The 13,357-nt window shown below is 35.7% G+C and overlaps 1 protein-coding gene across 1 annotated transcript; it reads right to left on the reverse strand.

Moving 5' to 3' along the window:
* Positions 1-1,014: 1,014 nt before the first annotated feature.
* Positions 1,015-2,459, reverse strand: LOC107420727 (putative clathrin assembly protein At4g40080). Its single transcript, XM_016029762.4, has one exon. The coding sequence runs from the start codon at positions 2,287-2,289 to the stop codon at positions 1,270-1,272; it is 1,020 nt and encodes a 339-aa protein (XP_015885248.3). The 5' UTR covers positions 2,290-2,459; the 3' UTR covers positions 1,015-1,269.
* Positions 2,460-13,357: the final 10,898 nt, after the last annotated feature.

Consider the following 13,357-nt stretch of genomic DNA (forward strand, 5'->3'; position numbering starts at 1 on the left):
TTAATTTGGGTAAAATTCATTTGAGGTATTTAAGATACTTTTTTTTTTGGCATTTGATAATAATTTTAAAAGTTGCATATTAATGATAAAACCATTAAATGCATTTATGACCCTAAATTTTCTTTTTTATAGTGAGTTTTACTATTATTATTACTTATTATTTGAGACAAGTTTATGATAAAAATAAATAAATAAAAACTGGATTTATAATTGAAAATGGACGAACCTTTAAGAGGAAACGATAACCAAGGAAGCACACTGGAAGCAGCAAAAACAAAATTGAAGGCCTACAAAATTGTGAGAAGCTTCTATAGAATTATTAAGGGGAAACCATTTAGCAAAACCGGCGGCTTTACAGGTTCACCAAGTAATGACGTCGATTTAAGAAGGCTCTGCGTGATTTACAAAATCTTGACTTCAATTTTAATTTCTTATGCATTAAGGACTCGATATTCACCGAGTCATAAAATTCAGCCATTTATTATTTTATATGAAAACATGATATATACCAAGTAATAAAATTCAGCCATTTATTATTTTATATAAAAACATTAGAAAAATTCAAAAAGTGATTGCGCGCAATGCCTCAATCACATCAATTGGTCAAAGATGACATTTTCAAATATGGGATTTTTTTTTTTTTTTTTTTTTTTTTTTTTTTTTTTTTTTTTTTTTGGTTTTAGGGGTAAGAATGCCCACAGCCAGGATCCAACCTGGTCTAAGGCAATTTATGGGAATGACGTTTGAGATCCCTCCAGTCGGACCGCGCCTAAGGGGCTTAAGCCTCCTCCATTAGTCTCTAAATTAAAATTTTCATACTTCCTTTGTCAATCATAATTGGGGTACACAGTCTATACCAAAATGTAAAAGAGTGGTAATTTAGCGGAATTTGAAGTTTGATAAATTCGTAAAAGGGTGGTAATTTAGGGGAATTTGAAGTTTGATAAATTTCGTTAGATGGTTTCATACCATAATAATGCATAACGAATAACGAATGACTATGATCTAATGCTGTGATACCGACGGGAGAAATTTTTTTTCATGGCAAAAAATAAAATTATAAAATTTACATTAATAATAATTACAATCTTGGAAATTCACAGATTAATCAAATATGCGCACACAAAAATATTTGGCCAGACTAATTGAAACTATCCTATAAATTTTGGAGTTCTATTAAATCTGGATAAAATTCCCCTCGCCCTATAAAATTCCTTAAAAAAAAAAAAAAAAAAAATCATAGATAACCGCATTGTTACAAAGCCCAGCTCAGGCCCAACCATGCGCCATCACATTTCCAACGGAAACAGATACAATGGGTCCCGACTCAACGAACGGGTTCCAAAACCGATTCGACTCGTTCGTCGATTTCTTCCACTCCAACTTCTTCTGCTCTCTTTTCTCTTTCATCTCCACGAGCTTCGTCGTCATCTGCCTTATCAAATCCCAAAACACAACGTTTTTTCTCCTATTCACAAACAAAGCCACCAACTTCTCTCTGCACTCTTCCAATCTCTTCAACGCACTCAGCAGCCGAGTCAACTCACTCGAACTCAAGCTCTCCATTCTATCTTCGATTTCCTTTAACCGGACAAAAAGTTCGCGCTGGACCAGCCTGTAATCTTCACCCACCATAGTAACAACCTCGTACACCAAATTGTTTCTCTGGAGGTTCAAATTCTCCGGCGCGTCGCACGTACGCTCGACATGATCAACAAGAACATCGATCTCCCCCAACAACTCCGAGCTCAACAGCAGCGATAGCTTATTGTTATCGAACTCTTTCCCTCTGGGTGAATAGTAATAACCGAGAGATCTAGAAACGATCAGGTTTTGCTCCACTACGGCCGCGTACCATCGGACCCAGGACGAGAGCTCCCACGTGTCGGCGTCCGATTCGTCGCGGAAGTCGGAAAGGTTGAGGAAATTTTGGCCTCCGGAAGATGGGTAAAAGGAGAGCTGGTCTTTGAGAATGAAAGAGCCATTCGTGGCGATATTGTGAGCAGTGAAAAGGCATTTGAGAGCCACGGGTGCGCTGTGAGTGGCGTGTAGGCGGTCCATAAGAGCTACGATGCACGCGCAAGAGGTGGTTCGAGATGAATGGCCGAGTGCGAGGACTGCAGCGATGCAATTCTCCGATGGAGGTGACGACGGGTTGTGCGTCGTGGCACGCAGAACGGCGACGTTTATGGATGAGAGTTGACGGTTGATGGAAATAGCGGCTTTGATGAGGGAGGCTTTGTCTTTCAGAATTCCTAAGAGATTTCGGATTTTCTTTCGCCGACCCATTGTTTTTTGTTAATGGTTAGACCAAAAGAGGTTTGGAATTTGGTTTAAGAGGTTGAAGATGATATTGGGGGCATAAATGGACATGCAAACACGGTTTTGAACATTTTCGGTTTTTTCTTAACTTTTTTTTTTTTTTAGTAATCTTTTATTAGATTATTTTAGGATTTTTTATTATTATTAATAAATAATGAGGAAAATAATTGTGTTCCCTTGTTAGCTCCTTTCTATTTCACTTTTGAATGTTGTTTTGAAAGCGGTAGTCAAATTTCAAAATTAGAAAGTATGGAAATTTTTAGGTCCGCTTGAAGAGTTAAAAATTTGACGTATCCAAAGCGTGAATAGATTTGTGACTTGTCCCCACCACCTAAAAAAATGAAACACTAAAGGTAAATAAAGTCTGTCATGTCCCATTTATATCAACTCTATGATTTGATTTACTCAAAAATAAAAATAAAAATATATATATATATCTATGATTTCAAATTTGAATTACTTCAATTTTGGCAATTAATAATTGTCTACAGCTATCTATATAAAATAGACTGACTTGCACATTTCATATATATAACCTAATGCAATTATCCGGAATTCTTCTAGCTATACTATACATCATCAAGACTTCAATTACTTTTTCTCTGTAAATTTCTTTCTTCAAATCTATAAACTTCCGAGTGAATAAATTTTTATTAGTGAAAAGTCTCACCAAATTTTCTAGAAAGTTTAAAACGAATTTTCTTACTCATCAATCATAGCCCTTTATGGATTTGGCCATACATATGTTGCCGTTATTATTTTCTATGTACTTATACAACAACACTACGCTCCTAGCAAAAAAAATATTATATGTATATAAAAATTAATTATACAATTAGAATATTTTGATTTAAAAAAATTTAATATACATTATAAAAAAAATTATGTTAAAGTGAAAATAATCAATTTATCCTAATTATTCTAATTTTATAAAATAAAAATATATATTTTAATATTATAAAATCGGGATATACTGACTTAACTGTGTATATATATATATATAATAGTAATTAAAATAAAGAAATGGAGGGACAACTGTGTACATATACATAAAATAGTAATTAAAATAAAGAAATAGAGGGACAACCAAGTGTTTTTTGTATGATAGAATATTAGTTACAATATAGGAAGAAATAATTCACTTCTTGTTACACCGAAAAACAGTTTCCTGTTTGCTTGCTTCAGAAAAACTAAGCAAATGTAACATTTCTTTTTCTTTGATACTTATATATATATATCATGAATCTATTTCATATATCCTTTTACCAATAAGCTTCCCTTTCTTTTCTCTCCATCTAAACATTTAGAAAATATATATATATATATATATATTAATTGAAAGAGAAAAATAAGAAGTATTATTTGAAAGAATTTTTTTTTACAAAGTCTCAAATAAAATTTGGCAAAATTTTTTAATTAATTTTTACAATATTGCAGATGATGACTTTCTATTTCTATTTTCATCTGATTAATGATAAAATTTTATTGCATTTTAAAAAAAGTATTTTTTCCACTAAATTTATTTTATTTCTTTATTAATGGTTTTAAATTAGGTAGCTTCAATCATGAACCAGCAATATACTAAGTAATGTGGGCCATGTGGCAAAGTAAGATGTAATTATTTTATTGGCTTATATTAAATTTCACTTATTCATTTAAAATTTAGTATTGTTTATGTCTAAATTATATTACTTTTTCAATTAATAAAATAATATCCATCATCTTTGACACCTCTTTGGTATCAAAGGGTGTATATGAAACATTGTAATGATTGTGTGGTTTAGGTAGATGAGGGACCATTTTAGCTTTCTAACACTCTTTTCGCATTATGTATGTACTTCCTTCTTCTTCTTCTTGATAAATGACTCTTTTTCTGAAAAAAAAAAAAAATTTATATATATATATATATAATATTTTAAAAATTATTATAAGTCATTTATATAAAATGTTATTTATAATTCAACAAATTAAAATAGTTTCCAAATCATGAAGCAAATAAAACATAAATTTTTTTGTGGAATGGACTAAAAGCATTTTTAATAGAGATGGGAATTGTGAAAACAAATATGTTCTAAGTTATATAGAAATTGTTTTAAAAAAATTATTTTTTGATGGTAATTTTAAAAATGAATGTTAAGGTGAATGTTTCTTCTATTGTGAAGTTTTTTTAAAATTATTTTTTTTAAAATCATTTTTTAAAAAAATTGATAAAATATATATAATTAATTATTAATTATAAATATTTTTTTTCACCTTATTATTAAAAAATAATTTTAAAATTATTTATGCTATCTAAATTTATATAATATTAAATTATATATTATATATAACTATCCGTATTCACTAATTGAACATGCTTATATAAATAAATAAAAAGTTAGAATTTTTTAAAAATAAAAAAAAATTCCGTAAACACGGTACTTGCTGGCTTTTAGTCTTTAACACGTTCCTACACTTATTGATTGCCACTTGTTGCGTTATGGAAAAAGTAAGAATTGCACATCATTTGATCAACAAAAACAAACGAAGGCAGTAGAGTTGCCGACAATATTTAACTTATAATTATTTTCTGTAGTCGTCCCCAAAAAAAAAAAAAATTTTTTTTCTTATGAAAATAAAAATAAAAATAGGCAGATCAAATGGTACAGAATAAAACCAAAAAACTAACAAAATCAAATAACAAATACCAAAATGACAGTCAAATAAACCAATTAATGAACGTGATTTAATTTTTTTTCTCCACCAAATTGTTGAGTGCCTCAAATCGAATTAGTCCCTCAACCTTTTTTTATTTTTTTGGGTATATTTTGTTTATCTGTTACTCTTATAATTAATGTTGTTTTTTGTGACTCTAGATCAATGACAAACATGAGAAGTCGATGGGATGATATTTGGTGATGAAGTGAAGAGGGGAAAAAAAACAAAAAAGCCCAAAATTATGGTTTTACCCCTTTTTAATGAGATGTTAGCCTAGGAATTTGGGCCAAATAGTAAGAAGAGTGTTTTCTACCTAGTTTTAGAGAGAGAAACAGTGGATTCTTCAAAATCCCATCAATGGTTGCCATGTTCTTGGTGATTAAGTTTGTAATTTCTTCAAGATAATAAAAATCATCATCTCCTTGTTTGTCCATGGATGTAGATAACCTTGATCTAACCACGTAAAACCTTTGTGTGTTTTTCTCTCACTCTCTCTCTCCTTTTATATTTATGTGCTTATCTTTCTCTCTCTAGATTTTTTATATGGGTTTGTTATGAGATCTTCAATTTCATCTATATTTGCTTGTTTGTGGACTTTTGTGGGTTATGTGCCGCTTGTGGATATTTATATATATATATATATATTGCTTACTATACATAGGTTGAATCTTTAAAAATTGGTATCAGAGCCTAAGTTGGTGAAAATCTAGGGATTGTAGTTTGGAGATTTGGGGGTTTTGTTTATCTTGTTGTTGTTAGCTTCTTGTAGTGGAATTGGAGGTTCCTTTGGTTGAAGCTAGGCTGATTATAGTGTTCCCAAGCAAATTTGACCATGTCTACTAAGTTTGAGGTGGAAAAATTCACGGGCTCAAATAATTTTGGCATTTGAAAGATGAAAATGAAGGCGGTGTTAGTCAAGGAAAGGTTAGATGTGGCTTTAGAAGGTGAGGAACATTTACCGAAAACAATAGATGTTAGAGAGAAGAGGGAATTATTGAAAAAGGCATATAGTTCAATAATTCTTGGTCTTAGAGACAAAGTGTTGAGAGAGGCGTCAAAAGAAACAATGGCGGAGGATGTTTGGAGAGTTTTGGAAGAAAGGTACATGGCTAAATTGGTACCAAAACGCATCAATTTGAAGCAACGGCTATACAGATTCAAAATGAAAGAGGGAAGGTCTTTGAGTGATAATTTTGATGACTTCATTAAATTGATTCAAGACATAGAGAGTATGCAAATCTCAATTGAGGGTGAGGACCAAGCGGTGATTTTGCTTAATTCTTTGCCTCGAGGAAATGAGCACTTTGTGGATACTCTCAAGTATGGACGACAAACCTTGAATGTGAAGGAAATTATAGCAGAGATAGTTGCTAAAGATGCAGAGAAGAGCTTGACTGGCCAGAGTAGTGATGGTTTGGGACTCACGGTGAGAGGTAGAACCTCGAATCGGCCTAGTGGTAGAAATTGGTGAGGTAAAAGTTAGGGTAGATTGAAATCAAAGGACAAAATGAGATGTTTCCATTGTAATCAATTGGAACATGTCAAGAAGGATTGTTTGGAGAGGCTTGGAAAGGGGAAGGAGAAGCAATCCGATGGAGATGCAAGTGTTGCCTCGGAAGGTTATGAAATCTCCAAAGTATTGCTTGTAACCGACCGAGACAATGGTGTTGAGTGGATTCTTGACTCGGATTGTACTTTCCATATGAGTCCGATGAGGAGTTATTTTGATACATTTGAGGTACTAGATGGAGGACGTGTTCTTATAGGGAACAATGCGGTTTGCAATGTTGAGGGGATTGGTATGATAAAGTTGAAGCTTCATGATGGAGTTGTGAGAACTTTGTCGGATGTGCGGTATATTCCCGGGTTGAAGAGGAATTTGATTTCTCTTGGTACATTGGATAAGCATGGATATAGTCATAAGGCTGAGAGAGGCACTTTGAAGGTCTTGAAGGGTTCAATGGTAGCGATGAAGGCTTCTAAGAAGAATGGCTTGTATGTGCTAGATGGAAGTGTGGTTCAAGGTGAAGCTTCGGTCTCGGTGAATGAGAAAGTGAGCGACACCATACTTTGGCATAGAAGGTTAGGCCATATTAGCAAGAAAAGGGCTAATTGAGCTTAATAAACAAGGGTTTTTATGTGGGCACAAGGCGGAGAAACTTGTCTTTTGTGAGCATTGTATCTATGGCAAGCAAGCTAGGGTGAAGTTCAAAATCATGGTGCATCAAACTAAAAGTATCTTGGATTATGTTCATCCCGATGTACGGTGTCATGACCCGTCCAAAGTTCCCCACCAGAACCCTAGACAAGCCCTGATCCCAGGGAAACCCTACCGGACCCTCCTATGGAAAATCTGGCAGAACCTCCCCTAAGGGATGGACTTACCATGAAATTCCCTGCACTGAAAATGCACTTCTATAAATGTCCCCTTATTCCTCCCACAGTACTACAAGTTGGTTCCACAAATTTCAGCACTTCAAAATAAATACAGTAATCCAGTGCAAAATAAATACATAAGTGTCCCATACAGTATACAGAGCTTTATGAAGTACTACTAAGTAGAATACAGCAAGAGTAAAAGAAATATTACAACTGCAATAAAAGAAGAACAGGGTGCTGCACGAACTAAAACAGCGGGGAAGATTAAGTCCGCTCCAAATGAACACCGACAACCTGGTACCTAGAGGAACAGAATTTAAGAGTGTGAGATGCTAATCATCTCAGTGAGTGACCTTATCTACTATACAATATAATACCATGGTAATAAGTAGATAGATAATAATTATTTGGAAATAATAATTTCTCTCAAAACCCTTACAATTCTCTCAGTTTGAAAAGTTCCCCTTTTAAAACCTTTTCACAAAACCCTTGTTCGTAATCCCCGAAAACCAAGACATCAAATAAATACCAGAACAGTAATAATTATATTTTTCGTTCCAATACAATTTCAAAACATTTTATTTTTAAAACACAGTTCTGAAAATCATTTGATGCACCCACTATATACCAGTGGCGCCAACAGTACCCAGCGTCCCGAGGTACCGCCAGACAGGAGGTTATAGAAAGAAACCGGCATACGGTCGCGTGGCGTCCCACTGCGCCACTGCTAACCTGGTGTACCGGCCATGGGGGGTGGCCTACCCTCATCCGATGGCAACCACAGGACAACCTCATAATATCAACCGCGCGCTACTCACACCCACCTGCGAGCTAATCACAACCGTGTGCACACTAACCATATCACATATAAACAAAACACCAGTACGTGCACGGTGCATCTAAAAATCATAAAATTCACAAATTTAAATTATATATCAAATTTCACCTTTTGCATAAACATAGCGGGCATAGTCCATCCACTTGAACCCGAAATTTCTCCGTAATTTCTTTATAATTAATACCATAAATTCCATGATTTTCAAATCCACCAACTCCCAAATCCATCAGTTCAAATATCCACATTTCCCAATAGCATAAATAATTCTCGAAATATAATAATCAAATCTCACAATATTCCATGGGCATATTTTATAAAAATTGAAATCACCAACATAATCAAATATTTTTTTTGAAATATTTGAAAATCAAATCATGCCCAATTTAATATTAAAACCACAAGAATTCCAAAATTCTCAAATCCATAAAATAATTTCACATGGCATAAATTTGTAAAATGCACATTTTCTTAAATCCAATAATTTCACAAATAATTCCTCAATAAATCAAATATTTACTTGGCACATAGAATTTAAATTCCAATATTTAAATCACACATAATATGCACCAATTAAATTCCCAAAATTAATTTGAAGGTGGGTCACTCACCTGGAGCACGCAATTAAACTATGATCCACCATGGGATCAATTTCACAACTCACCGGTGCTCCTAGAACAAAATTCACAGACAGTCAAATAAATTAATATTTTATTCGGATAAATAATACCCGGTACCCGGGGGTCAAACACAAACGTTATCCAAAATTGACAAATTATATGTCTATGGAAAGCTTGTGAAATGAGGATCACATTACCGACCTCCATTGAGTTCAATTCGACCGGCGGTGGCCGGAATTTGGTCGGAAAGATTCGGCCGGTTTTAATCCCTTCGTATCTCGCAAACCGCTTCGAATTTTTGAGATTGGAGGCCATATTTGGACTTAGAGGATCCAAAATAGGGGGAGAGGAGGTTTAATTCAAACTGGGCTGGCCGGAAAACACAAGAAAAGAGGAGAGAAAAATTTTGCCGGCCGGCGGCTTCTCCAGCCCGATCGGAGTGCGTCCGGCGGCCGGTGACCGTGAAAATTGGCGGCTGAGCTCGCCTCCTCCCTCCGCTCATCACTGGCCGGCGCGTGTACTGTATGGGTGTCCAGAAAAGTCAAACACGGGAGAGAGAGAGAGACGACAAGTGGGAGAAAAAAAATAAAAAAATTTCTGTGTTTTGATGGCTCGGGGAAGAAGAAGAAGGGAAGGAAAGGAAAAGAAAAAAAGAAAGAAAAAAAAGAAAGTGTTTTCCCACGTGGGGAAAAGAAAAGAAAAAGAAAAAAGAAAAGAAAAAGAAAAAGGAAAATAAAAAGAAATGATTTAAAATTAACTAAATAATATTAATAATAATAATATTATTTAAAATAATAATAAAAATAATTTGATTTTACACATGGTTGACATGTGGCTTCTCCACATGGTGACACATGGTCACCTTCATTAAGTCACACGTGGCACATCGTTACGCGTTTTAAAAATAATATTAAAATAATACGATATTTGAAAAACTCTACAGGTCCATAACTTTCAAACTACATGTCCAAATCGGACGTGCCGCCAGTCTACGGACTCGTATCGACGAGCACTTCACAACCATGCATGAGTCAACGCTCAACTTTGCATGAACAAAAAGTCAACTCTGGCACCCCTTGGACAGTTTGGACCTCAACTTGTTTTGCTCATAATTTTCAAACCGTAGCTCCGTTTTCAACGTGCTACCAGTCTACGAACTCGTGCCAATGTGTACTCCGTAACAGTACCTCAGTCAACCTAGAATTCCAACCGAAACAAAAAGTCAACTTTTGACCCCCTCAGTCAACAGTCAACTATTAAAGTCAACAGTCAACAGTCAACCTCGGTCAACGTGCAAAAATTCCGACATGGTTCGGGACGGGGTGTTACATACGGGGCCCCACGAGAACAAATTCAATGGGTGGTTGTAGGTATTTCATGACCCTCATTGATGATTACTCAAGGAGAGTATAGGTTTACATGTTGAAAACCAAGGATGAGGCTTTCATTAAGTTCATGGAATGGAAGGTTATGATTGAGAACCAAACCGAAATGAAGATGACAATGCTCCAAATGGATAATGGGCTCGAGTATTGTAATGAGGAGTTCAATTCCTATTGAAATGAGCATGGAATTGTGAGACACAAGGCCGTGCAGATGACTTCTCAACAAAATGGTCTTGCCAAACATATGAATAGGACCATTTTGGAAAGAGTGAGAAGTATGCTTTCCAATGCTAAGCTACCTACAAGTTTTTGGGCAGAGGCGGTGAATGCCGCGGTGTACTTGATCAATCAGTGTCCGTCAAGTGCTATTGATTTTAAGACTCCAATGGAGAAGTGGTCCAAGCACGCACTGGATTTAAGTAATATCAAGGTCTTTGGTTGCACTTCGTATGTTCATGTAAACGAAGGTCTTTGGTTGCACTTCGTATGTTCATGCATTTTCTGTAGACTTTGGAATTCGGATACAAAAAAGTGTGTGATTAGTAGGGATGTGGTGTTTAAGGAGAGTGAGATGCTTGGGTTGGCGAAGGATGGAGAATCTTCAAGTGGAGGTGAAGTTGACAAGGAGACATTTGATCTTGGTATTGAGGATAATCTAAGAAAGAAAGTGACTCATGAGGAGCACCGTGATACACAAGTGGCTCAAAAACAAGTTGATCAGGTAGTTGATTATACCGATGAGGAGGTGGTTGATGTTGATAACCTCCATGATTACAATTTGGCTCGCAATAGAGAATGGAGACAATCCAAGGCACCGATGAGATATGATTTTACGGATTGTATTGCATATGCTCTTGAAGTTGCGAAAGAAATGGATTCGGAGCCTAACACTTTTGAGGAAGCTTTAGCTTTAAAAGATTCGATAAAGTAGAAGGCGGTCATGGATGAGGAGATGGATTCCTTGCATAGGAATGAAACTTGGAAATTAGTAGATAAGCCTAAAGGTGGAAGGGTTGTAGGTTGCAAGTGGGTGTTCAAGAAGAAGGAAGGTGTAGCCGGAGTTGAGACACCAAGCTTCAAAGCTCGATTGGTTGCAAAGGGTTATACTCAAAAGGAGGGAGTGGATTTTAATGAAATATTTTCTCCGGTAGTGAGACACAATTCTATTTGGAACTTGTTATCACTTGTGGTTCACAAGGGTCTTGAGTTTCATCAATTGGATATCAAGAAGGCATTCTTGCATGGAGACCTCGAGGGAAAGATTTACATGGCTCAACCCAAAGGATATGCAAAAGGTGTCAAGGTATGCTTGCTTCAAAATCCCTTTATGGCTTGAGACAATCTCCTAGGCAGTGGTATAAGAAATTTGACAAGTTTATGCTTGGTATTGGCTTCAAGAGGAGCATGTTTGATCTTTGTGTGTATTACAAAGAGTTGTCGAATGAGGAGTTCATTTATCTCTTGTTGTATATTGATGATATGTTGATTGTGTGCAAAAATTTCGATGTACTTTGGGACGGGATGTTACACAAATATCTCTCGATTCTCTTTATCCCAAAATATATTGATCCCCAAAATTTTCTTGGCTTCTCCAAGGTCTTTCATCTCAAACTTAAAACTCATCAACTTCTTCAAATTATCAATGGATGGAATGTCGCATTGCCTGAGGCACCATTGAGGAGTATACATCGACCCGAGTCTGTACACTAGTAGCATGTTGAAAACAGAGCTACAGTTTGAAAGTTATGAGCAAAACAAGTTGAGGTCTAAACTATCCAAGGGTGTCCGAGTTGACTTTTTATTTTTGTAAAATTGAGCTTTGACTCATGCATGATTGTGAAGTACTCATTGATACGAGTTCATAAACTAGCGGCATGCCTGATTTGGACACATGGTTTGAAAGTTATGGACCTGCAAAGATTTTCGAATACCGTAGTATTTTAATATATTTTGACTTGAGTGAACAGTGTGTGCCACGTGTCATGTTTTCAACCAATCCCGTCAGTGAACAGTGTCACCCAAGGGTGGTTTTTTATTTTGGCCAAAACACATGTAGGTCGGGGGGGAAAAGAGAGAAAGAGGGGAGAGAAGCCACCACCACCGGCTACCACCGTTGACCATCATTCGATCATTTCTAAGCCACACGCGCCACTCCAGCTTGAAGCCCATCTGAAAACCGACAGGCCAGCCAAAAATCACAGCCAGATCGTCGACAACACGCCCGGATCAGGACATTTTTCGGTGAGTGGTCGATTTCTTTTTCTAGCTACTATCTCCCAAACCAGAGCTCCGTTTACCTCACCGCCGATCCCATTGAGTTACCCATCACCGGATCTACCACTTCATCAAGTTTCATGACTAATGACCGCCGGACGCGCCACCGAAGGTGGTGGATTCTGGTGACCAAGGCGGCTCAACGGAAAACCCAATGCCGATGAGTTTCCGATCACCCCACCTATCCTTTGCCACTAATTTGACCTCCCTAAACCCAAATCTGAGGTCGCTTTCTTCCAATTCGCGACGGGTTGAGAGAATCGAGGACTTGAATTCTGAGAGCTTTCCGACGAGATTTCGGCCATCGCCGGTCCGATCTCCGGGAGGTAAGCCTCAATCTGTGATCTTCGTTCCATAAGCTTCGTTTCGGTATATTATTCACAAATTTTGGTTAACGTTTATGTTGAATCTTCTGAGTAACCGTGTATAATTTATCCGATTAAAATATTAATTTAATCGTTTTGTGTATTGTCAATGTTCTAGGAATACGTATGAATTGTAGAATTGATCCTATGGAGAATCTTAGTTTAATTGCATGCTCGAGGTGAGTGACCCATCTTCAAATTTATTTTGGGTTGATAAATTGTATATATTTTTGTATTGGATATATATTTGGAAACTATATTTCATGCATTAAATATTTAGTAAATTTATATTTGAAATTTTGATGCCGAAATTGAATGAATTATAATTATTTGTGCATTAAGAAATATTTTGATTTCAAGAATTTTATGGATATGGGATTTTGTTAATAATTGTAAATTTTATTGTTGGAATATTGTGTAATTAGTAAGTTTTCATGTAAATTTTAATATATGTTTAATATTTGAAGGAATTTCCATTTA

Source organism: Ziziphus jujuba, chromosome 5 (assembly GCF_031755915.1).
Source record: "Ziziphus jujuba cultivar Dongzao chromosome 5, ASM3175591v1".
Taxonomy (NCBI): Eukaryota; Viridiplantae; Streptophyta; class Magnoliopsida; order Rosales; family Rhamnaceae; genus Ziziphus; species Ziziphus jujuba.

What these genes read in the sequence shown, in the direction of transcription:
- LOC107420727 (XM_016029762.4), bottom strand. Translation starts at nt 2,289, where the DNA reads ATGGGTCGGCGAAAGAAAATCCGAAATCTCTTAGGAATTCTGAAAGAC.